The sequence below is a fragment of the Ambystoma mexicanum genome, chromosome 5q, assembly GCF_040938575.1.
Source record: "Ambystoma mexicanum isolate Mex_15411 chromosome 5q, UKY_AmexF1_1, whole genome shotgun sequence".
Classification (NCBI taxonomy): domain Eukaryota; kingdom Metazoa; phylum Chordata; class Amphibia; order Caudata; family Ambystomatidae; genus Ambystoma; species Ambystoma mexicanum.
In genome coordinates, this window is record NC_090933.1 from 398,090,397 (window position 1) to 398,117,235 (window position 26,839).

The 26,839-nt window shown below is 44.2% G+C and overlaps 1 protein-coding gene across 5 annotated transcripts in view; it reads left to right on the top strand.

The window, feature by feature from the left end:
- The window catches only part of GREB1L (GREB1 like retinoic acid receptor coactivator), a 1,340,557-nt gene that overhangs the window by 1,210,830 nt on the left and 102,888 nt on the right, over window positions 1-26,839 (top strand). For all 5 annotated transcript variants that reach the window (XM_069620882.1, XM_069620883.1, XM_069620885.1 and 2 more), the window contains 6 exons: window positions 6,829-7,168; window positions 14,863-14,978; window positions 15,399-15,643; window positions 16,698-17,257; window positions 23,136-23,238; window positions 24,198-24,353. In XM_069620882.1, coding sequence (XP_069476983.1) covers window positions 6,829-7,168; window positions 14,863-14,978; window positions 15,399-15,643; window positions 16,698-17,257; window positions 23,136-23,238; window positions 24,198-24,353 — 1,520 coding nt within the window. The remainder of the gene's footprint in view (window positions 1-6,828; window positions 7,169-14,862; window positions 14,979-15,398; window positions 15,644-16,697; window positions 17,258-23,135; window positions 23,239-24,197; window positions 24,354-26,839) is intronic.

A 26,839-nucleotide genomic window follows, 5' to 3' on the forward strand; every position in this document is an offset into this window, starting at 1 on the left:
CACCTCAACTCGTAGAGTCGGTGAAATCCAGGCGCTGGTTGCTTCGGAACCATATACTACCTTTCACAGGGACAAAGTAGTCCTGCGGACACACCAGGCATTTCTGCCCAAGGTGCCGTCTGCTTTCCACTTGAACGAGGGAATAGTCCTTCCTATATTCTTTGTCGATCCTAAGGACGAAGCACAGAGACTGCTGCAGTGCCTGGATGTCAGGCGTGCCCTGAAATTCTACTTGGACAGGACCAAGGGCTTCCACAAATCGGATGCCCAGTTTGTCACTTGAGGAGGCTCAAGACCAGGCTATCGGGCCTCCAAGGCCTCCATATCCCACTGGATGGTCTAGGCTATCAAAGAAGCGTACGAGGCCCAGCACAAGCCGCTTCCAGCCAACATGCATGCCCACGCAGTCCGGGCCAAGGCAACGGCCATCGCATTCCAGCACCAGGTCCCGTGGCAAGTCATAAGCAGGGCGGCCACTTGAGCCACTTCTTCGGCTTTTTGCAAGCATTAGTGTTTGGATGCCGGCTCTAGATCTGCTTCAGCTTTCGGACAGGTGGTTCTCAGGAACCTATTTGCTTAAGGAGGATCTCCTCTCCATCCAGGGGCTACATTCAGTTGTAATGGCCCATGCAGTATGGAGGAAAGGGGACAGACGTAAGAGTAATTATAAGTTACTAACTGTCGTGACTAACGTACTCTTAGCCCATAGTCCCCTTTCCTCCATACGCCCCACCATACTCCCCCCTTAAAATACTGGTGTCATTAGGCAATGTTAAATCTATTGTCGACGCATCAATGGGGACTGAGGTGTGGCGCCTGAGGGCGGAGCCAGGGCAGCGCATGCTCTCGGGGCCGCACCCCTGCGCGCCTCTAAATTTAAAGGGGAAGAAGGTTTTTTCTGGTGAAAAGGGTTCCGTCTCCCGTCCCTTGGAAGAGACGCCCATGCAGTATGGAGGAAAGGGGACTAGGAGTAAGTTAGTCACTACGGTAACTTATAATTTCTTCTTCAAACTCCTTCGTCCAGTCGTCGACTCTGCCTTCCAAGCCAAAAAGCCTTGCCTTTTATGCAGGTTTCTCCAATTCATTCCAGCCTAGCTGTCAATCACATGCAGGGTGGCTGTCCAATCACCTGTGGGTGCATTCCTGTAACCAAGGGGATTAAGCATAGGGAGTTTCGGCCACCTCCCTCACTTCCTGCCCCTGACCGACATACTGAAGCCAGAGGGGGGCTTCACTCGTGAATCGTGCCAAAGTCAAAACGAACAAAGGGACCAAACCTGGTTTGGCGCGCAGTGTTACTCTCAAGGAGGACCTTTCCAACAAGAAATGGCAAAAAAAGACCGGAGCCATTTTGACAAAATGGGCACCCATGGGTGTCTTGCTGCAATTGCAGCCCGCGGTAAACGCACACCAAGGTAGTTAAAAGTGAACCATTGCCACCAGCCATTCATCGACAAAGGGGTAACATAAAATTGTTGCATGAGAAGCTAGACAAAAGGGATACTAAGTTACCCTTCTAGCACCCTATTGTAAGATAGTGTGTGCTGGGTCTAGAAAGTTATGAATTTAAGTAAAGTCAATTTCACTTCACTGCTCTTGGAAACAGTAGTTTATCCAATAGAAGGTATTTAAACCTTTGGGAAATCTAAGAGACATCCCTGTGCCACTGCACTGAAGGTGCTGTGTGTCACAATGCAAAAATGATGCCTATGGAGTTTCAGACTCCAAAGTCAGAGTCCAAATCACAGAAAAAATACATTAGAGAGTGGGAAAAAGGTCTCACTCTCGCCAGGTTAGAAATGTATAAGTCCTAAAGTCCAGCAAAAAGAGCTGGGGGTCTATAAGGTAGAAGGGAATTAGCACATATCTGAGAATTCTCCCTAACATGTAGTCACACTCTGATGAGGGGGTCTGGGTGAGTTGGGTCGGATCTCTGGAGTGTCCTTACAGGTTCAGCAAAGATTTGGGTGAATTTGGCCTTTCCACAATGATGCACTTGAAATGGGCAGCAGGTCTCCTGGTATTGGGGTGCCGCAGCTCTGGAAAGTCCTAGGACCTCGGGAGATGGCTCATTTCAAAGTTTGTCTTGGGACTGGCTGTTTCCACCAGTCAAAGGGAAGGAGTCTTCTTCGAAGCTCCTCTGTTGCACAGAATACAGGGTGAGGACAGCAGTGGTCGCTTCAGTGTTGCAAAGGGTCTGCAGGTGTCTCTGGTAGTCTTCTTTGGTTGCTTCCGCTTCCAGTGGTCTACTTGCTTTTCACTCCAGAAGCCTCACCTTTTATACAGTTCCACCACACACTCCCCTGCAATCTCTCTCAGTATTTTACAGAAAGAGGCCTTTGGCTGTCCAATCAGAACAGCCAGATCCCCTGTGGGAGCTGGACCTATTCAGGCACTCTGTCAGACAAAGGATATGGGGTGGAAAACTCCTCCCCCATGTCCTGCCTACCCAGACACTCTGGAACCTAGAGTTCCCGCCAGAGGCAAAGCACAAACACTCGCCTCCTGTTAAGGAGAATTCTCAGAAATGTGCTAATTCCCTCCACCTTAGAGACCCCCAGCAACTTTGCTGGATTTTGAGGACTTCATTTTTTAACCTGGAAGAGAGTGAGACCCCTTTTTCCACTCATGTATTTTAATGTGATTTTGAACTATGTGTTTCTTTTGGTTGTGGAGTCTTGACAAACTCCATAGGCATCATCTTTTACATTGCGTCACACAGCACCTTCAGTGCAGTGGCACAGGGAAGTCTTATAGATTTCCCAAAGGTTTGAATACCTTCTCTGGGATAAACTACGGTTCCCAGAGCAGTAAAGTGAAATTGACTTTACTTACATTTGTAACTTTCTAGATAGGGTGCTGGAGGGGTTACCTAGTATCCCCTTTGTCTAGCTTCTCATCTAACATATTTTTGTTACCCTTTCCTCACTGAATGGCTGGTGGCAGTGGTTTAGTTTTTAACTACCATGGTGTGCATTTACCGCGGGCTGCGTTCACAGCTGCAGTAAAGCACCCAAGGGTGCCATTTTTGTCAAAATTGCCCTAGTCGTCTTTTTTCGCCATTTGTTGGAAAGATCCTTCTTGAGATTTACTCTGCGCGCCAAACCAGGTTTGGTCCCATTGTTCACTTTGCCTTTGGCGGGATTTACGAGTGAAGCCCGACTCTAGCTCCAGGGTGTCTTGGGTAGGCAGGAAGTGAGGGAGGTGCCCGAAACTCCCTGTGCTTAGTCTCCTAGGAGACCCTAATGCACTCTGTGGTGATTGGCCAGCTGACTGTCCAGCAATGACAGCCACCCTGCTGGGTGACTGACAGCTAGGCTTGAATGAATGGGAGAGAACTGAATAAAAGGCGAGGCTTTTGGCTTGGAAGGCAGAGTCGACCACTAGATGAAGGAACCGAAGAAGAACTTGAAGAGGACGCCTGCTGCAACTCCTGGACCGTTGGATTGCCCGGTGAAGCCCTGCTGCTGTGCTAAACTCCAAATTTGTATCGACAGAGAAGCCCCTGCAAGGACGACTTCTCTCCTTGAGTTGGTGGGACCAATCGACTCCAAAGTAAGCCACCTGGACCTCCATCTCGGAGCTGGTTGAATTTCCACAGAGTTGCTGCTGGAAACCGTATAGCCAGGGAGAGGAACACCAGATTGTGTGCGTTGCTTTTAAGCTGGCCTAGAGCTCCAGGAAGATCCTCCGGACTACCAAGAAGCAGGGCTGACCAAGCCTGAGTCCCCTCAACAGAGTGCGGGACCCCAGAAGCAAGGAAATTCCATCTCGACAGCTAGGAACGGCGGTGTTGCTATTTGTAGTAGACGCAAGGAGCTGAAACACTGAACCGCTGAATTGAAGATTGCTGGATCTGTGACCGTCCCATTGCAGTGCAGGAGTCCCCAGAAGCCCTCCCTCTTGTCCCCACGACTGAGGCAGAGCTGCACAGGAACAGAAGTCATGTGCTGGACTTTTTCTTCAATACAAAGGTACTGTAAAGTCTGAGAGAACTTACCTCTTACTGTAGAGTTGCTTGCATCTCCTACTACTCAAAGGTCTAATCAGCTTGTGGCCCTACATTTGATTCTTCTTTTCTTCACAAACTTCTAAAACACTGTGCAAAGACGTTCTACTTACCTACAAAGAAGTGCTTCAGCTCATACAGACTTTTGCCTATTGACTTTGGCTTAGCCTCTTTCACTGAATGACTCTTATTGGGGGGATCTGTAAGTATTTGCCTGCTTAAGAATAATTGGGGTCTCTTGTATGTTCTGAATAAACCTTTCATTTGACTTATTACTCTATGATTCTAAATGCAACAGTGATATATTAATGTCCCCAGCACCCTAGCAATTGAAGTCACCTGAGGGTGTACGGAGTGTCTGTGGGCCATCCCAAAGGGTATCTACTGATTTAGAGATATTAAGAGTGTGCATTTCTTGAAGTGTATTTGAGTGTTACTATTATATTGCTTCCTTCTGAAGAAAGCTTATTCTAACGGATAAATTAATTAATAATTGTTGTTCAAGAAATGTTGTGTATAAGAGTTTATTTGAACACTTGTCACTGTGAATCTCTGTGTAACTCCCCTACAGCTCAAATTGACCCCTCTTGAGATAAGCCTGGCTGCTCAACAAGCTACCAAAACTGTGTAGTACAAGCTTATGCCAAAGGTTGGGTTTCCTATACTTGTAGTCAGAGTTGTTTGTAGAGGGTACTGCATACAAACTTTGCCTAACACCTCCCCTTTCCAGAATGGTAGAAGAAGGGCTAACGAAGGACCACCACGTTAGTAATGGCAAAAAAAGAAGGGAGGCGCTAACTTAGTACTTGGTTGCCCCTATTGTGCACTACCGAGGCTATCAATATAGCCTGCAGTATAAAAAATACACAATAGTTGGTAGAACACGTCCACTGCCACCAGCAATAAATAGGTGATTGTCTGTGTGACTAAAGAATCACGGGACCAGAGAGAAGGGGGATACTAGGTATCCCTTTGGTACTCAACTTAAAGGTGGTGTTTGCCAATCTCTGACTATAGAGTTTTGGGACAGATACTACGTATATCTTACTTGAAGATGAAAAAAAAAATCTGATTTATTTTTATTCATTTATTACATTTATATAGCGCACAAGCAGCCCCAGGGCATCGTGGCGCTGTTACAAGCAGGCTTACGTAGTTACAAGACGATGAAGAGAAAAAAAGAAACCAGGGGGAGGGCAGGGGGAGAAGAAACACAGCAGGTGGATCAAAGAGGTAACAATTTGATTTAAAAAAATCTTGGGTACTCCCCCTCTTAAAGGGGGTTCCCTAAGGGTCCCCAGCAACACTGCCTATAAGGAGCTGTATGCTGCAGCAGGAAAACACAGATGCCTTTTAAGAGCTATGGAGCAGACACACTCCATAGTACAGGTATAATACAAAGAATAGAGTTCCAAAAGACAGAGCATACAAAAATTTGAGTGGAAAAAAGCTCCACTCATTCAGGATTGAAAGAAAAAGGTCCAGAAATCCAGCAAAAGGAGTCCTGGGAGTCTCACTAGGAGAGTGATGAAGCATACACATGATAAATCTCCCTAACAGCTGCATGCTTGATGGACTTGTAGCCTAGTGTGACAGAAGCTCTATTTGTTCTCTTGTATAACTTCATTTGATAACAAAGGGTTGCTTTTAAAATATACAGGTCTTCCAGATACATGAATTAGCTGGAACAGGGTGCCTTCCAATGAGAAATACCCAGGGAAATATTTTGGCATATATTTTTGCGACCTCCAAATCGAGTGTCTAAAATTGGTACGGAGTGCGTTCTTGCATTAGCTTGAGTATAGAGAGTGATAATGATAAAAAAGAGCAGCCATGTAAGTTGTCCTACGCAATTTTTTCAAAACTGTAAAACCTTTGTAAGCCAAATAGGAGTAAACTTCAGAATGATTGATAACACTAGAGAATTGTTAGTTATAGTTAATGGCACACTTTGTTGTGCAACACAGGGACACAATTTGCCCCTCGGCTCCCAATCTTCCTAACAATCTGGCTTTCTAAAAGAACCTCCGCTATGTTTGAGTAACACCAATTATTGCAGAACTACCTATTAGATTTGTGTTACCTAGGGGAACTATAATTTCTGCTTCGGGCATGGCTGTTGTATATGATGTCACACGCGAGTGACAAAGTTAATTGGAGGTGTGTATTGTCACTGCAGGAAGCTTAAACTGTTTGCTTGTTCATAATATTCCCATTGATGCCTGTGTGCAGTCCGTTGTTGTCCTTGCTTGGTTTGTTTCTACTGAGTGCGCAGTAGAGGAAATAAAACCATCTAAGTTTACTTTACTCATTCATACAATGTGGCCTAATGAGACTCCATGGCTGGAAATTAAACGCCACTTTTGCATGGCTTTTTGATTTATCGTTTAAATCACTTAGTTAAATTGAAGTTAAAAAAGACGACAGTTGACAGAATGCATTCGTATTTTTTAAATAAAAGCCCAAGACTGGAAATGTGATATCCCAGTGCCAGTCATCCGACCACCTTACATCAACGCTATTCCCAATGAGCTGTGTGTCTGCATGTGTAAAGTGGGCCAGAGCTTCCCTTCCTAGCAAGTGAACATCAATAATATTGAATCAAACTTCTTCTATTATAGGAGTCTTTTCATTGAATCTCGTTTACTGGACTCTTGAAAATGTGTCTAAGAATACAGAGAACTTATATTCTTGGCGACTTTTTATGTCTTGTTGCAAGCTTCTGTCAGCGAGTTTCTAATTTGTGTGTGCTAAAAAATGTTTATTAGCGAGTACTGTTTCTGTGTCTACTGTTTGTAACATGTTTTTGCTCATTGCAGACACCCTCGGTTGCACAGTATGGTGATCCGCTGCTACCTTCTTATCCAGCAGTACTCTGAAGCCCTAATGGCTCTTACAACCATGGCTTCCCTCCGGGACCACACCACGCCAGAGACCCTCAGCATCATCGATGACCTTCTCATTTCACCCGGGAAAGATAGGAGTGGCAAGGGCCACATGCTTATCATTCGGATCCCCTCTGTGCAGCTGGCTATGTTGGCCAAGGAACGGCTGCAAGAGGTGCGGGATAAGCTCGGCCTCCAGTACCGATTTGAGATAATTCTCGGGAACCCCACTTCGGAAGTGAGCATTGCAAAGCACTTTGTAACGCGGTTAAAGGTGAGCTGTCCATTTGGTGTTCTTTCTATTTGCAGTGCATTCATTGAGACTAGGCTGCCACGCTCTCCCCAGTAACACCCTTCCCCCCCTTCGGTACTGCTCCACTATGTGCAGCTGCTTGGAAATGGCATTTCTTTGTCTGGAACCGGCACTTGAACTCAGCAGGTTCCACATTTAATCAATGAATGATTGCACAACATATCTCTAAGCATTACTTTCAGAAATCGGATTAAGAAAGAAGCCAAAGTATAAAAACAAATGTAGGTCTGCACCAAAAGCAGTGATGTGTATGAAAATGTAGGGTGTAAGGAATGAGTAAGGGCTAAATTCGTTAAATACCTTGAGAAATTTTGGCGAGTTTATATAAAATTATATGCGTATTATATTTAAACCATAACCACCTTAAATACTTCATACGTTTACACAAGAACACTTCTGAATATTTTAGAATATACTTCAAAGCACTCTTCTTAGTTTGTGTTTGTTCGCCGTTACATTTGTTGTAACGTTAAAGTGAAAAGACAGTGCTATTGTATTATTGGTAACTATGCGCACGTGTGGTTCGTAGCAGAAATACGGTAAGACACCTACTCTGCATACACACATAAGAAAGTGACTTTAGGGAAGGAGAATGGTTTGCTAGTATAACACTAGCACTGTTCATGGATCTAGAGATGGTTTCTTCGCACAGCATGTCTTGAGTCCGAAAACACAACCTTAACTAAAGGCAGTCCGGAGAGGGCTCAAAATCTTAACAAGCAGCAGAATACAAAGAGTTCCTGTGGATTTCTTCAAGTTTCTAGTCTTTTAGTTGAGGATTCGATAAGGGGATACAAGCAGCAGCTTGGGTCTGAGGTAAGAGAGGGGTACCCTTGACACCTCTGGGTGCACTCCAACGCTGTGGAGCGACTTCACGGATCAAGCTATGCAATTCCTTTTTCCCCACTGTTAGGGAGAATTCTCAGAAATGTCCTAATTCCCTTGTACCTTAGAGACCCCCAGCTCTTTTTGCTGGACTTTAAATTTTTATCCTGGAGAGAGTGAGACTTTGTTCTCACTCGCTCATGTATTTTTCATTGATTCTTTTGGTTTTGGGGTCTGACAAACTCCATAGGCATCATCTACCTTTCATTGTGACACACAGCACCCTCAGTGCAGTGTCACATAGACATCCTTTGGATTTTTGCTAAGGTTTAAATACCTTCTCTTGGATAACTACTGTTTCCAAGAGCAGTGAAGTGAAATTGACTTTACTTACATTTGTACTTTCTAGACCTAGCATACACTATCTTACAATAGGGTGCTGGAGGGGTTACTTAGTATCCCCTTTGTCTAGTTTCTCATGTAACTGTTTGGCAAGATTGTATGCAGTACCCTTTGGGTGCACTACAATAACCTTGACCTCCTGGCAATAGTGACCCAACCTTTGGTATAAATGTGAACTACACAGGTTGGTAGTGTGGTCGAGCAGCCAGGCTTATCTCAAGAGGGGGTCAATGTGAGCAGTAATGTTGTGACAGAGTTTCACAATACAGTTATCCAAATAAACACTTATACTCAAGGTTTCTTGATAAAACAATTATTAATTTATTACTCAGTCATTTATATAAGCCTTCTTCAGAAAGGGAGCAAAACATGTAACACTTAAATATACTTCAAAACACAGTTCTTTTCTCTAATCAGATGACACCCATTGGGGACGGCACGCACACTTCCTACACCTTCGGGTGATTTTAAATAGCTAGGACACTGTGGACATTGATTTATCACTGGTACATTTAGAGCAATACTGAGTTTGGTGAAAAGGTTAGATATAGGAAAAAACAAAGGTTAACAAATAATTCATAAACAGGTGAGCACTTTTTTTTTAACAACTGTATTTATATCGGTGGCAGCATATGCATCCATTGAAACACATGAGACATCTGGTCCCTTACATTGCATAGCGTATAATTATTACACCCCTTCTCCCTCCCATGTCTTCTTTTCCGATTGCTCTAAATTCCACGGGCTGTCACTGCCGTAGAGCGGGGCGGGGGCCTCTAAGTTCCCAAAAAGTTTGTTGCCAACTGTGGCTGAAAGGTTAATGCCGGAAACCGGCCATGGTACTCCACCAGCAGTCTGTGAAGTGATGCAGTGCTCCTTCCTTCGCCGCCGTGACCTACTCGGCCACCAGCACCTCCCACACTTTTATCCACCATAGGGTCACCAGCGGTCCATCTTGTGTTTTCCTTTTCTGGGCCACCGTTATTTTGGCCGCCACAAGTAATTGCGTAATCAGTTTGGCAGTGCGCCCTACTCTGCGGTAACACTACAGCCTTGTTACTCCCAGGAGGATTACTTCCGGGTCCATGGGAGGTGCACACTTTTAAACACCTTCCAAAGCACAAAGTCAGAGGGAAAGAGGAGTCTCTCAGGGAGCCAGGACAGCCAATGTTAATTGCACAATGTTAAGGCAAGCTGAAGATCTTCTTTGCAGGTAAGTAAAAAAGTCGTGCACAATGTTTGTAGAAATGTTTGTAGAAAAAAGAACACTGGATGGGCCACAAGCTGAGAGGCTTGTGAGGGGCAAAGCTTTAGAAACTCTGCAAGCTAACCAAGACAGGTCTCAACTGAGAGGAAGTAAGGCTGCACAACAAGAGGTAAGTTCTCTTAAACTTTACAGTGCCTCTGGTTAGAAGAAATGGTTCCAGATGGCTCCGGTTCCTGTACAGCTCTGCAGATCCTGTTGTTCCTGAGCCTCAGTCGTGGGACAAGATGGAGGACGTCTGGGGACTCCTGCTCTGCAATGGTACTGTCAGCGGCAGCAATGGACAAACTTCAATTCAGCGGTTCCTCAGTGTTTCAGCTCCTCGCATGTCACTGCAAATAGTAACACCGTGGTTCTCAGATACCACTTCAGACTTTCCTTGCTTCTGGGGTCCAGCACTCTGTTGAGGTGGCTCAGGCTTCGTCAGTCCTGCAACAGGGAAGTCCGGAGGAACTTAAAAGCAGCGTACAAAATCTGGTGTTCCTCTCCCTGACTCTTCGGTTCCAGCAGCAGCAGTGGAACTGCAACCAGCTTAGAGAGGATGTCCAGACGGGCTTACTTTGGAGTTGATTGGTCGCACCAACTCAAAGGGAGAAGTCGTCCTTGCAGGGCTTCTCTAGTCGAGCCGAATTCGGAGCTTCATCACAACAGCAGGGCTTGACCATGCAAACCAACGGTCCAGGAGTTGCAGCAGGCATCGCTTCCAAGTTCTTCTTCGGATTCCTTCGTCCAGTGGTCGACCCTGCCTTCCAAGCCAAAAAGCCTCGCCTTAATGCAGGTTTCTCCCCTTCATTCAAGCCTAGCTGTCAATCACACAGCAGGGTGGCTGTCCTTTCCGGACAGCCAGCCGGCCAATCACCTTTTGGGTGCATTCCTGTAACCAAGGGGATTGAGTACAGGGAGTTTTGGCACCTCCCTCACTTCCTGCCCCTGCCAGACATACTGGAGCCAGCGGCGGGCTTCACTCGTGAATCCCGCTAAAGACAAAGCAGACATAGAGACCAAACCCGTTTTGGCGCACAGAGTAAATCTCAAGAAGGACCTTCCCGACAAGAAATGGCAAAAAAAGACCAGGACCATTTTGACGAAATGGGCACCCATGGGTGCCTTTCCGTGGCTGCGAACGCAGCCCGCGGTAAAAACACACAATGGTAGTAAAAAGTAAACCACCGAACCGATTGCCAGGGAGAGCAACACCAGAATTGAGTGTGTCTTCTTTAAGTCGGACCTAAGCTCCAGGAAGATCCTCCGGACTCGCAAGAACCAATTTCTTCAGACCTAAGGTACTGTAAAACTAAGGGGTACTTACGTCTTGCAGTGTAGCCTTGCTAGCTCTCAGTTGAGACTTGTGTTGGTTGCTTTTGCAGAGTTGCTTGTAGCTTTGCCGTCCACAAGTCTCCCAGCTTGTGGCCCAACAGTGATTTCATTTTCTACAAACATTTCTAAAACATTGTGCCATTGTGGAAGACTTTTTACCTACCTTCATGAAGTGCTTCAGCTCACCTAGACTTTTGCTCAATTGGCATTCGCTGTCCCCGCTCCCTGAAATACTCTTCTAACCTCTGACCTGGTGCTTTAACTATCCCTATAAAAAGTCACACATTCTATAACTTGTGTAGCAGGGAAAAGGTAATTTTACTTTGCATTTAGGGGATCAAAATTACTTACCTGCTTAAGAATATTTGTTAACCATTGTTTTATTCCCAAACCCTTCCCCTTTTGACACCAAACTCTGTATTGCTCTATATGTACCAGTGCTATATTAATGTGCACAGTGTCCTAGTTATTTAAGTCACCTCAGGGTGTAGGAAGTGTCTGCGTGCCATCCCAAATGGGTATGCACTGATTTATTGAAACTGTGTGTATTTTTGAAGTATATATTATGTGTTATATAATTGCTCCCATCTAAGGAAGGCTTATTCAACTGACTTTTAAATTAATAAATAATTATTTAATCAAGAAACCTTGAGTGTAAGTGTTTATTTGGATATTTGTCACTGTGAAACTCTGTTGCAACCCCACTGCTCACATTGACCCCTCTTGAGAGAAGCCTGGCTGCTCAGTCACTCTACCAACTTGTGTAGTACATGCTTATACCAAAGGTTAGGTTAACTATTGCCAAGAGGACAGGGCTGCTGCAGTCTCCAATCTTGCCTAACACCCACAGTACCTTTAGAATTGAAAAAGACTTTGTGGCTGGATTCTCTTCGATGTGGCGGAGCTGGACTCAACCTCCTGATTCCTTGATCTGATGATGAGAGGCAGGACAATGGACGGGATCTCTCAGTAGCAGTCTCGAGGGAGGACCTTTGGCACGGCTGTCATCAACTTCTTGGGTTACTCTGTGGATTTGGCGCTTTTTCTGCAGCACCAACAAAGGACGCGATTTGCCCGTACCATCTTCTCTTCTCACAGTCCCACACTCTGCTGGGGCAAGGGGGTGAGGAGGTCTGGGTGAGTTGGATCGGATCTCTGGAGTGCCCCCGAGGGCTCAGTGTTAGGCAAAGTTGGTATGCAGTACTCTCTGGGAACAAAACAAAAAACTATGACTACAGGTATAGGCAACCCAACCTTTGGTATAAGCTTGTACTACACAGTTTTGGTAGCGTGTTGAGCCGGCAGGCTTATCTCAAGAGGGGTCAATGTGAGCTGTAGGGGAGTTGCACAGAGATTCACAGTGACAAGTGTTCAAATAAACTCTTATACACAAGGTTTCTTGAATAACAATTATTAATGAATGTATCCGTTAGAATAAACTTTCTTCAGGAGGAAGCAATATAATAGTAACACACAAATATACTTCAATACTGTGCACTTTTAGTTTCTGAATCAGACAAGGCCCTTTTGGGATGGCCCACAGACACAACCTACACCCACAGATGACTTCAGTAACAAGGGTGCTGGGGACATTTATACCTTACTGTTGGCATTCAGAATACACTTTAAAAAAAGTAAGTAAAAGGCAAAGGTTATTTAGAACACAAGAATTTACAAATATTCATAAGCGGGGCAAATACTTTCAGATAGCACTTAGACGAGTCATTCAATTCAATAGGCTAAATTCTTTGGTTATGATGCAGCACTTGAGGTAAATAAATGGAAAAGTCTTTGCACAGGTTTTTAGGAGTCTTTGATAAAAAGAACCAAATGTAGGGCCACAAGCTGATTAGACTTGTGAATTGCAGACGTTACAAGCACTTCCACAGTAAGAGGTAAGTTCTCTTAGGCTAGTTTTACAGTAACCTAGTAAAGAAGAAAAAGATGCAGCTGAAGACTTCTGTTCCTATACAGCTCTGCAGATCTCACTGTTCCTGGGCCTCAGCCGTGGGGACAAGAGGGAGGACGTCGGGGGACACCTGCACTGTATTGGCACAGTCAAAGCTCGCAACCAGCAAACTTAACTTTCAATGGCTGTTTCGCGTTTCAGCTCCTTGCGGTACAGCAAATGGCAATAAGCGCAGTCCCTGGCTGTCAAGGTGGACATTCCTCACATCGGAGGTCCCACACTCAACTGGGTGGGGGTCAGGTTTCGTCTGTCATGCTTTGTGGGAGTCCGGAAGATCTTCCAAAAGCTTTAGGCCAGCTGGCAAGCAACGCACACAATCTGGTGTCCCTCTCCCTGGCTCTATGGTTTCCTGCAGCAACTCTGAGGAAATTCAACTAGCTCCGAGATGGGTGTCCAGGTGGCTTATTTGGGAGTTGATTGGTCCCACTAACTCAAAGGGAGAAGATTTTGCAGCAGGAGAACTTCAGGGTCTGCAGCCAAATACCCGGTCAGTGGATTCCTTGTTGTGGAGACTGAAAACAAGACTTCATAAGGGACTTTGCAGCAGGGTTCGATCAAGAAGTCTCTAGACAAGGTTTCCACTCACAGCTGAATGCGGTTCTGCGGATTTGGCACCTTTTCAAGGAGCACAGAATAAGACAGAAAATTGTGGTTGAATTCTTGTTGTTACAAAGGTTTAGCACTCTGGTGAGGGGACTTTTGGGACTTGATTCGTGTCTCTGAAGATCCACCAGGATGCCCTCAAAGTTTCAGCGAGATTCGGAATTCGGAAGACCGTGCACTGCACAAAAGCTTGAGGTCCCAGGGTATTGGGGTATTGCAACAATGCAAGGTTGCAGCAACGTGTGGGATGGCTCAAAATGTAGGTCTCCTTGAGACAAAGGGCTGGGGAGTTTTGGACTCCTCCCTCACTTCCTGCTTTCAGATAGACTGGAGCCTGGGCGGGGAGCTCAGGGGGCTCCCGCCGAAGACAAAAATCATGCAAAGGAATTTCCCGCTCTGGATGTCAGGGGAAGGAACAAGAAACGACAAACACTAAAATGGCAAAAAAAGAAGACCGGGGCCATTTTGGTAAAAATTGACACCCGTGGTTCCCTTTACTGCAGCTGTGAACACAGCCCGCGGTAACGGTGCACCAAATTAATACAAGGTATCACTGCCACCACCCATTGAAGGTAAGCTTGTCACTGTAACAGAATTGTTACATTTTTAAGGTGAAAGGGGATACATTGTATCTCCCCAGTACTCCACATAAATTGGGGAGTTCTGGTTTCACAGAATAAAATGTAAAAGGGATCCAAAGATCCTTTCTAGAACTGTAGTTCACTCAAGGTTAGCACAAGAAAGTTAAAAGGGGAGCCCCTAGGGCAATCCAGCAACAAAGGGCACTTATTGCCAATAAGTTGTTAAAGATGATAACTTTAAAAAGACACTATGGAGAGTCTTAAAAATGACACCCATAAAAAGAGTTAGATTATGTGAGTGTGGAAAAAGGTTCCCACTCACTGAGGTATTATGGAAAAATGTCCCACTAGTAAAGCAAAAAGTTCTGGGGTTGAAGCAGCAAAGGAAGATTTACCAGTTCTGTGCAAATCTTACCTAACACTATTGGCAAAGACTGGCACATTGGGCAAGCCATGATCAATAGACTGCACTTTGACTTCTCTCCTTGGAACGCAGGCTCCATCTTGCACATGTATTTTCATCCTTGTGTGTAGTGTTTTACCTTTTATTCAGCCTATCCCACATTTTCTATAACTACAGGTTTTCTTTCCATGCAAAAGTTATTCATATATGGTGTGAAAATGTACTTGAGTGCATGAAAATGTAATGAATATCTTCATCACTAACTGTGCTGCTGCTTTAATGTTTTTTAAGGCCTGGATGGGTTTTAATCAGGAGGACTGGAGCCCCCAGACCTATCTGGATTTGGAAGGATTGCCGTGCATTGTGATACTCACTGGAAAGGATCCCCTTGGCGAAACCTTCCCAAGGTACAGTTTGAAAATACATTTAATAGACAACGTTCTTGCTCCCTAGATGCGTGATGTATACTTTTCATGTCTAATTTTTGTTTTGGCACTTCATCTGTGTAAGGAATGTTCTGCGACTACCTTCAATATTTATCAAAAGACAAGCGTTATGAAAACATTATTGGAAATATAAGCACTGTTATTTTAATGTTGATAGATTTTAATGTCGTTTTTTTTCCATACAATTGAAGAAAAATCACATCTAGCATTTGGATGCCAATTTGTTGCATGTAAAATGAAGATATCAGTGTAAGCAGTACATTTGTAGATTATAAAATGTACTTGAACTCATCTACTATGTGTAAATGCCCTGCCCATAACTTATGCCAGTGACTTGCATCTATAAAATGGAGTTGATATTGTTTCACTTTTATCCAATAGGTCCTTGAAATACTGCGACCTTCGGCTGATTGACTCCAGCTATTTAACGCGCACCGCCTTAGAGCAAGAAGTGGGCCTTGCATGCTGTTATGTCTCAAAAGAAGCCATTCGAGAGCCTATAGCAGCCCTTGACCTCAGTGAGAAGGAGCACGAGAAGGTCAACAACAGTGAGAATGACTCTGATGAATTGCTGATAGACCTGGAGAGACCCCAGAGTAACAGTAGTGCAGTCACCGGGACATCTGGTCAGTTCCTCAGAACGCATAGTTATTGATCTTGTTAACTGATCCTGAAACAAAAAGATTGTATAGTAGGTCAATGTCTTATGCACAAACGTTCATTCAGTGTTAAACTTTCCCTATGCAAACCCTGCACTCTGAATTAGCTTTCAGTGAGGAAATTAAACACAGAAAATAGCCGATAAACCTTGTTAGAAGAACGGAGTGAAAAGCCTTGACCCTAACAGATGGAAGACCCTGTCGACAGAAGAGGTTTTTAATCCAATTTTGAGTATATGCAGACTCCAGCCCTAGTGTTACCACTTTCTGAGTCCAGGCATAGACCTTTAGGCCTTTCACGCTGTAAGTAGTGTAAGCAGATTGCAGGCAGTGCATACTTAGGACATGCTCTTAGATGCTGTAAGCTCATGTGCAGTATTTTTGTTTAATGCAAAACCTTTGGAATCTGTGAAGGAAATTAATTCACAAGTCAACACATTTTTGAACTAAATCTATTAAACGAAATGTGACAACCAGTGGTGATGTAAGACTAAGGTTTGTAACCCCCACCCCCTATTTGAATACTATATCACAGTAGGCAGCCATGATGGGTTGTTACTTCAGTCATGTCCAACAGTCTGAATGGGAATTAAGCATACCACGGTTGAAGATGTACTCTTAACTGCCAAAAGCATACTTTCCCAGAAATGTTGAAGGTGGCCAGTTTACATTTATACCACTTCAATTTCTGCCTAAAATTACCCGAATGCTCAATTAAAAGCAAATGCAAAAACTAGTAATTTAAGCAGCTTTGTGATCAGAATTGCCAAGGTACCTGTGAAAAAGCTTAGAAGGGGAAGTCAACTCTGCATTTAGAGAATGTAATCTTAAATGTACCTGGCTTGTGAGTATTAGATTCAGGCTTCGTTGGTGTGCTGAGAATTTGATTTGTTTAGCCTCTGATCTGACCCGATTGAATGTTGGTCATAGCCTGCCACATACACCTTCTCTTGGTTACTATTTTCATTAGATTGCCCTTTTGTTGGCATCGACTATACTGAACTACTTTCTTTGTCTACAGGTTCCATAGCAGAAAACGGAGTAAGCTCTTCAAGTGCCACAGAACATTCGCAGAGGCATCCATCCTCATTGACCTTTCAGAATGTGACAAACAGTTCTGTGTATGAAAGCACTTATCCAAACTCCACTGCTGGTGAGGTCTCCAAACAAGAATGTGACTCTCTAGGGAATCAGATGGCAAGCAGCACCACATTCAAGTTGATGTCATCTTCAGGATCTCACACTTTGCAGTGGTCAGGCGACTCCATTAAAGAAAGTAGGACGTTGTATCCAGCTCTACCACGAATTGTCATCTTGTCGAGAGCGGCATATAGTCTCCTCGGCTCGGAGAAAAGTGGACAATTGCCCTCCACGTCTTCTCTCCTACCCCATGCTGATGTGTCTTGGTTGAGCTCGTTGAGGCCTTTGCTTTTAAAAGACATGAGCAGTGGAGATCAGTCATTGTATTACAGGCAGTGGACTACAGCAAGGCAACACCACGCAGACTTTAATAGCCATGGGGAGGGTGCAGCTTGTAGGTCTACTCACCCACGAAGACTGCTTCTAACTGGACCCCCGCAGGTCAACTAGTTTTTCTTTTCTTCTTGCTTTGCCTATTTAAAATGGTTAAATATTGTGGATCCAAGTGCATGCCGGGTGTGGTTGGAGGTGGGGTTTTAATGCGTTCATGGGTTTATAGTTAAGGCCGCTACGTTCACAGTGATTGGCTGCTTTTGTTTTTTTACAGCACATATTGTTTTTCTTTGTGTCAGGAGATGCACAGGGCACCCTAGGTAGGTTCGGGGTCTGCTGTGCTGATACAGAGGGACAGGCAAGCACATACAGCAGGAGGATAAACAAGAAGGAAGTACATACAAGGTGAATAAGGTCAATGGAACAGGAGGAAAAGGCTGACATCGGTGTTGAACAAGAAGGGATGGGAACCATGTACTGGCCAAACAATGAGGAATCCAACAAGGGATGTACATCAATGTCTCTGTACAAGTTACTCTAACACACACGACAGCCTGCAAGCCCAAGGAACGGGGCAGCAAGAGTGGGTTCTGTATCTAGGTACAAACAAGGAGTGTACTTACAAACCTTTGTGGGTCCAACCGGAACATACAGTGAATGCCTTCTGTGGGAACAGAATGCAACTCACTGTTGCATGAAATACACTATAGACTACAGGTAGGACGAGACAAAGGAAAAGACATGGATTATCTCCTAGGGTTTAGGAGCCAATCTCTGTACATAGCTATACACAGAGGCACGGGTGCAGACCCCAGAAAACACCCGACACTAAGACCCGGTTAGGACAGTTTTGCTAAAGTCCTACCAAGACTTCATAAAAACCATATATGAGGCAGTAGATAAGCTCCACTCTTAGAATAAGGCTGTACCACCTGAGGATGGGGGTAGCATAGACAGAGCAGCCAGGTTTAACTTAGTAGAGCGAGATGGGTATATTTCAGTAAAAGTAGACTAAGATAAATCTTGGGTAAGAAAGTACTGTAACATCATATAAACCAATCATAAAAGCCAACTCAACATTTATGGTATGGAAACCAATGTATAACCTTATTTAGAGGAGCAAGAAGCAAGTCAAGGCGAGTCAAACTCAAGCTCATAGTTTCAGGATAGTAATCTACTATTCTTGGGGAATAAGACCAGGTTAGATATACTTTTAGAATACAATCAGTATTTCAAGGGTAGTTGACCCCATCGGTCATGCAGTGACACTCAGTTGTGAAATCACATAATAAACCAAAGGATAAGGTGTAGCCTCCATCCCTGCCTATTATACTGTGAGACCTACAGGACAAAGATTTCTCCAACCGAAATTTGTTTAAGCCTACGGTACGTATATCTCACACCACCTCTGTGGACACAGGCACGGCCAGGCTTCCATGCACCGTAGATTGCTGCTATGGCTACGCTCTTCTGGTCTAGCATTGCATATAGCCGTCAACACAAACGCCTGACGTACCCCAACACCCCTGCCACTAGCATAAAGCGACTACCAACCGAAAGGAACTCGGTATAGCTGGCCTCACATAGACTCTCTCAACAATAGCAATCTATCTCTAAACCCTCTACAGCACCCACCCAGGTGTCTGACCACACCTGGGCTGCTTAGTCGAGCCTTGCCAGCCCCCCAAGTCTTGCATGCATCTCCTAAAATAAACTTCCTAGAATTTCAAAGTACATTGACTACGGTCACCAAGGGTGTTCCAACCAACAAAAACAAGTGCATTGAGGGGTGTTGGGGAGAATGCTCATAATAGTGCTAATTCCCTTCACCTTAGGGACCCCCAGCCACCTTGCTGGATTTTGAGGACTTGATTTTTTTTACCTGGAAAGAGTTTGAGCCTTTTTTCCCACTCTCTCATGTATTTTGATGTGTTATACTCTTGTGTTCTTTGATTAAGGGGTTTTAGGTAACTCCATAGGCATCATCTTTTCATGTGTGTCACACAGCACCCTCAGTGCAGTGACACAGAGAAGCCTTTTTAGGTTGTCCCAAAGTTTAAACACCTTCTCTGGGATAAACTACTGTTTCCCAATGAAAGTAAAGTTTAATTGACTTTACTAGTCTTTTTAAATTCCTAGACCCAGCACACACCATCTTACAATAGAGTGCTGGAGGGGTTACCTAGTATCCCCTATGTCTAGAAACTCATGTAGCAGTCAAATGCTAGCCTTTCCTCTCGAAATGGCTGATGGGTGTGGTTTTACAACAAACTACCATGATTTTTCCTGACTGCGAACACCAGTAGCTAAAAATTGCGGGAGCCATGTTTTTCACGATGGCGCCTTAAGCCCCCTTTGTTTAAACAGGTCCCGGTCTTCTTTTTTTGCCATTTCCTTTTGGAAAGGTCCTTCTAGAGTTTTGCGCGCCAAACTAGGTTTGGTCCCTTTGTTTCTATGCCTTTGGCAGGCTTCAGGACTGATGACCGCCTCTGGGGCTAGAGTGTCTGGGGTTGGGAAGAAGTGCGGGAGGTGCCCGAAACTCCCTGTGCTTAGTCTCCTATGAGACCCAAATGCACTCTGGTGTGATTGGCTGTCTGTCCGGCAAAGACAGCCACCCTGCTGGGTGAGTGCCAGCTAGGCTGGAATTAATGGGAGAAAACTGTTTAAAAGGTGAGTCTCTTGGCTTGGAAGGCATAGTCGACCACTGGAACGAAGGAACCGAAGACGAGCTGGAAGAGGACGGCTGCTGCAACTACTGGACCGTGGTTTGCCCGGTGGAGCCCTGCTGCAGGTCTGAATCGCCAAGTACATCTCGACAGAGAAGCCCTTCAAGGACGACTTCTTCCTTTTGATTTGGTAGGATCAATCAACTCGTAAGCCACCTGGACACCATTCTCAGAGCTGGTTGCATTTTTCTCGAGAGTGCTGAAGGAAACCGAATAACCAGGGAGAAGGACACCCGTTTGTGTGCTCGAGGACAGCTACTTGAATCGAAGAATTACCAGTTTGCCAGCTTTGTGATCAGTCCCCGTGCAGTGCAGGAGTCCCCCGACCTCCTCCCTCTTGTCCCGATGACTGAGGCTCAGGAACAGCGAGATCTGCAGGAACTGCCAGGAACAGAAGTCATCAGCTGCATCTTTTTCTTCAAAATAAGGAACTGTGAAAACCCGGCCGAGAGAACTTGCCTCTTACTGCGAAAGTGCGTGAAACTTTGGCAACTTGCAGGCCTAGTCGTCTTGTGACCCTACATATGAACCTTTCTTTCCGTGAACTACTTCCGAGAACCGTGGCAAAGACATTTCCGTTTATATACCAGAACCGTTTTTACCTATGCAAGACACTAGTGCATTGACTTTGTCCTACCTATTGCATTAAATCAACTCCTCTGGTGAACTCAAACTATTCCCACTGTTTAAGAATAACTGTAATATTCGTTTTATTAACGTGTGCCTTTTTGCTCCTACTTCAAATGCTCTAAAAGCCATTTTGCTCCTACTTCAAAGTAGTGTAAATGTTTCAGAACCGGTTAGTGTGAAGTATTGTAGTATATTTTTTGTGATATTGATTGCCTCCTTTTAGTGAATGTTTTCTAACTGACTGTGTAATAAATTAAGTGTTTTACCAAGAAACCTTGAGTATAAGTGTCTACCTGAATACTTGTGATTGTAGACCATATAACCAAATACAGTACAATGTAAAGATGCTGCCTATGGATTTTTGTCAGATCCAAAGTCAAAAGAAACAGAGTTCAAATTAAACAAAAATGCATGAGAGAGTGGGAAAAAGGTCTCTCTCTCTCCAGGTTAGAAATTAAAAGACCTATAAGTCGAGCAAAAAGAACTGGGGGTCTCTAAGGTAGAAGGGAATGAGCAATTCTTTTGAGAATTCTCCCTAACAGTGGTCAAGGGAAAAACTTCTGCAGGTGAAAACCTTAACCACCCCCGCAGTCGAAGCCACTCTCACCACAGACGCATCTCTGATGGGGCGCTCACCTTCTTCAACAGACGGCGCAAGATGTGTGGTCCCCAGCGGTAGCATCCAATCACATCAACCTTTTGGAACTGCTAGCAGTGTTCAAGGCCATGAAGGCCTTCCAAACACACCTCCACGGGAAGACGGTTCTAGTCCTCACAGACAGTACTACTGCCATGTATTACTTCAACAAACAAGGGGGCATTGTTAGCCAAAGTTTGTATGCAGTACCCTTTGGGACCACTACATACAACTAGGACTACAGGTGTAAGCAAACCAACCTTTGGTATAAGTCTGGACTACACAGTTTTGGTAGCAGAGCTGAGCAGCCAGGCTTATCTCAAGAGGGGAATGTGAGCAGTAATGATGTTACACAGAGGTCTACAATCACAGGTGTTCAAATAAACTCTTAAACTAAAGGTTTCTTTGATAAATTCTTATTAATTTATTTATCTGTCAGTTATAAAAACATTCATAGGAAGGAGGCAATATACTCACACACAAATATACTTCAGTACTATTTCAGAATACTTTTCAAGAGGAGTAAAAAGGCAAAAATTATTACAACATGAAAGGTTACAATTTTTCTTAGACAGTGCAAATACTTTGAGTTCACCAGAAGAGTCAATTCAATTCAATAGGCTTAGGCCAAAGTCAATGGGCTAAAGTCTTGGATAGGATAAAGCGGTTCTGGTAAGTAAACGGTAAAGTCTCTGCAAAAGTTCTCAGTAGTAGTTTGTAAAAAGAACCATATGCTGGGTCACAAGCTGATTAGGCCTTTGAGTTGCAAAGGTTTCAAGCACTTTCACCGCGAGAGGTAAGTACTCTGTCTGATTTCACAGTACTTTACAATGAAGAAAAAGATGCAGCTGATGACTTCTGTTCCTGAATGAACAAAACACAATTTTTCAGGGTGAGAGGTCCCTCTACTCCCAAATCTCAGAATGTATACATGTGACTACATATACATTGTTTCACAATGGTATATTTTAATACTCTTTAGATAGAGTACCCAGGGGTATTCTGAAGAAACAATGCAAATGAGTATGATCAACGCGAAAAGAGGATCTTAATGTACAGACATACAACAGCACAAAATTATTATCGGAGCAGTTGTGCAATGAAGACAGAAATCAACAAGCATTAACATAATATAAAAAGATCACAATAACAACAGTGTTTGAACTGTACACTGTTCATGTGAAGTCGTCGACACAACAGTGTTTCGGCCTAAAACAGCTGTAAAGTGCCGCTAGGTGAGCAGGCCTTCATCAGGATGTGTGGTGAAATGATAGTAGTCCCGGGTATCTATCTATGAAGAAACAAATGGAGTGCAGTGAGTGGGAGAGGACCTCAAAGTAAAATGATGATTCAGAAAGCTCCATATGACACACCAATGAGGACATTTCATGGACCATCATACAACAACTGTCCCCACAGAAAAGAGGTGGGGATAGGGACAAAGCATTAACTAGACTCGAACAACAGCTAGTGCACAAACTGTGGTAGCTCAGAGAAGCACGGAAACCTAACCCCAGGCCTTGCTACTCTAGCAAATGGAAGCGCTTTGTCATCTGGTGTAACGGAAAGGGCAAAAATCCTATTGAATGCTCACCTAAAGACATCATCCTTTTGGGTAGTTCAGGCCAAACCTAAGAGTTGGAAGCCTGTTCATTTAAGAGTAAGTCTTCTACAGTCCTGCCATAGGTGGCCTTTAGTAATACTCCCTAACAATGTGCACTTATTAGGCTCCATTTAGCAAAGTAATATGTCTTCTCAGTAGCCCCACAGTGCTAATGGTGCCACTGCCCCTCGAAACCTAGTGTGGCATCTCTTTAGAAAGCATTTTATATTTCCACACTGCTTGCCCCCTCTGCACACAAGGCATTGCTGTGCATGTCATTGTTCATTTGGGATACACACGAATGGTATTGTGCTCAGTTTAATTGTTTGATTGTGACTGTTTACTCCCGTTCGGCAGGACCTCTGACATGAGCTAATTTGTTTCCGACAGGTAGGAAAGACGGGCGCTTATCTACAGTTTCTCAGGATCCTCTTCCGCATGTTGATACGTTTACTTGAAGTGGATGTGTATGACGAGGAAGAGATTTGCACAAGTACGTACTTTTGATAGAACCGTACTACTTGAAAGGCATAACCCATATAAGTGGAGCACTTTAGCCATTTGACTGATTTTTTTTTTTTCTTTTTTTTTTTATTGAGTACTTCTGGAAAATTGAAAAGGTTATAAATGGCTCTTAACGCCTATTTTTAAAATGGAAACGGCTTTGTTGACCCTCTAAATAGTGAAGAGTGGTTAGGGTCAGAATAATTAAGAGAAATTGTAAACCATCGCCACTAGAATGTGTAGAATAATCTATTTGAGCCAAGTCACACATGCCACCCCCGCCTCCCCCAGGAAACATCACTGAAAGTTCATCTCCAGTTCAGAGCCGCATCAGCAAGGCGGTTCTATGATCATTCTTCAACAGTTTTTATTTTCACGGCACGTTTTGCTGGAAAAAAAGTTTTGCCCAAAAGAATAATTGCATTTTTTAAATTATTATTTGGGGCGGGGTACTCCCCTATCCCTTCTTCGCCTATTGTTTGTTTATCCCTATAAGCCATCCAACCCTACTCCTTATATGTCCCCCTCCCCATATTTTTTTGATGTTTTTTCCACGGAACATTTTCAGCAAAACGTGCTGCGAAAATAAAACGGGGGATGAATGAACGTCGTACCAAGCAAGGCATTGTGGGTATGCAAATTATCATAAATACAAGCATTTTGTTGAAGAAAATTATCTTTGACTTGGAGGGCAGTGGTACTTTATCCATAGCTTAATCAACCCAAGACAGACATTTCTCGCGGTTGCAGACAACTACATACCTGGTTTCATATACTATAAATATCTGCAAGTCTTACTAATTTAGTGTGCAGTGAATCGGAGGAGCCCAGCCATACACTTTATGAAACTATGCATGTGCTTTTTCCATCAGCATGTACCTCATTGTATTTCAGCTAAGTAGTCTATTGCTCACCGTTTTTTCTATTTTGATGTTTTCTCCTTTGTAGGCGACACTGAGAAGGGTGAGATTACGCAGTCTCTCAGTGGCCAGTGGCCAGACATTGAAGTATTCAGTCAAATGAGTTTCGATGCGAGTGTGAATGACCCAAAGTACAGTCACGTGAGCCCTGTGTACACTGAGAGTCTGGCGAGAATAAAACAAGGTCAGTGAAAAATGTCCTCCTGTATATGAATGAAGTTTGGCTTTTAATTTGACAATAGTTTGGTGTGCCTCATTTGTGTTCTATTACGCTAAAATAATTTATTGCAAAATGAGGTTTAAAGAATTAGGTCCTACCCACTACACTTGGCAATCACTGTTAGGAAGCCGGTCAGATAGCTGGTGAAGATAGCACAGCGAGTTGAGCACTCGTTCTGACATTGTGCACCTCCTCATGATGCAGTTTTGAATCCCTGCAGGGCCAACTCAGCCTTTCATCCTTCTGAGGTCGATAAATTGAGTACCGCGCAATGGTATAATAGCAACTGTTATTTCAGCACTTAGATACCCGTGGGTTGTTAGTGCTATATAAAACTAGATGTTAGGAAATATTTTTTTGTCCCTTTCCCTCTATTGTTTTCAGTTGGACACCCTTCTTTTTGCTTATTTTTTTTAACCCGTCCTGACATTTTGAAGGGAAGTAAAGTTTTGGGGCGAATTCTGATTTCTGTGCTAATACCCTTCAAACTAGAGACCCCCAGCTCTTTTGCTGGACTTTGGGACTTTTTAATTTTCACCCTGGAGTGAGTGAAACTTTTTTCTCATTCACTCATATATTTTGATCTGATTTGGGTTATGTGTTTCCTTTGTTTTTGGAGTCTGACAAACTCCATAGGCATCTACTTTTTGTATGGTGACACACAGCACCTTCAGCGCAGTGTCACAGAGAAATCCTTTAGATTTCTCTTAAGGTTAAAATACCTTTTCTTGGGTGAACTGCAGTGCCCGAGAATAGTAAAGTGAAATTGACTTTACTTACCTTTTCTCTTGGTAGGTCCAGCACACACCGTCTTATGTAGAGTGCTGGGGGGTTACTTAGTAGCCCCTTTTCCTACTTACTCATGTAACATTTTATGTTACCCTCACTACTTTAAATGGCTGGTGGCAGTGGTTTAAATTTCCTACCATTATGCTTTTCTACCCCAGGCTGAATCCTCAGCTGCAGTATAGCAATCATGGGTGACCATTTTGTGAAAATGGACATGGTCTAATTTTTACGCCATTTCTTGTATGTGAGGTCTTTCTTGGGTTTTACTCTGCACGCCAAACCAGGTTTTAGCCTGTTAGGAAGAATTAGCAAAATGTGCCAATTCCTCCCACCTTATAGCCCTCCAGTTCTTTTGCTAAACTTTGGCACTTTTAACTTTTTTATTCTGTTTGTTTTCTGTGTGTGTTTTCTTTGGTTATGGAGTTTAAGATAACTCCATAGGCATCATCTTTTCATTTGTGTCACACAGCACCTCCAGTGCAGTGGCACATTGAAGCCTTTCAGGCTTTCCCAAGGCTTAAATGCCTTCTCTGGGATAAACTACTGTTTCCCAGAGAAAGTAAAGTGAAATTGACTTTACTAGTCTTTTCAAATTCCTAGACCCAGCACACCCTATCTTACAATAGAGTGCTGGAGGAGTTACCTAGTATCCCCTATGTCTAGATATTCATGTAGGAGTCAAATGCTACCCTTTGCTCTCGAAATGGCTGGTGGCAGTGGTTTTACAACAAACTACCATGATTCTTCCCGACCGCGAACACCAGTAGCGTTAAATTGCGGGAGCCATGTTTTTCAAGATGGCGTCTGAGCACCCTTTGTTTAAACAGGACCCGGTCTTCCTTTTTTGCCATTTCTTGGTGGAAAGGTCCTTCTAGAGTTTGTCTCTGCGTGCCAAACCAGGTTTGGTCCCTTTGTTTCATTGCCTTTGGCGGGCTTCAGGACTGAAAACCGCCTCTGGCGCCCGAGTGTCTGGGATGGGCAGGAAGTGAGGAAGTTGCCTGAAACTCCCTGTGCGTAGTCTCCTAGGAGACCCAAATGCACTCTGGCGTGATTGGCTGGCTGACTGTCCGGCAAGGACAGCCACCCTGCTGGGTGAGTGGCAGTTAGGCTGGAATGAAAGAGAGGAAACTGGATAAAAGGCGAGTTTCTTGGCTTGGAATGCAGAGTCAACCAGTGGAACGAAAGAACCGAAGACGAGCTGGAAGGGGACGGCTGCTGCAACTCATGAACCATTGATTTGCCCCGTGAAGCCCTGCTGCAGGCCCGAATTGCCAAGTTCATCTCGACAAGGAAGCCCTTCAAGGACGACTCCTCCTTTTGAGTTGGTGGGACCAATCAACTCGAACCATAAGCCACCTGGATACCATTCTCGGAGCTGGTTGTATTTTCCACAGAGTGCTGCAGGAAACTGAATAACTAGGGAGAGGGACACCAGTTTGTGTTCTTGACTACAGCTACCGAAATTAAAGATTTGCCAGCGTTTTTGACCAGTCTGTGCAGTGCAGGAGTCCCCCAACGTCCTACCTCTTGTCCCCACGACTGAGGCTCAGGAACAGCGAGATCTGCAGGAACTGCCAGGGACAGACGTCTTCACCTGCATCATTTTCTTAATTGTAAGGTACTGTGAAAACCCGACCGAGAGAACTTCCTCTCACCTGCGA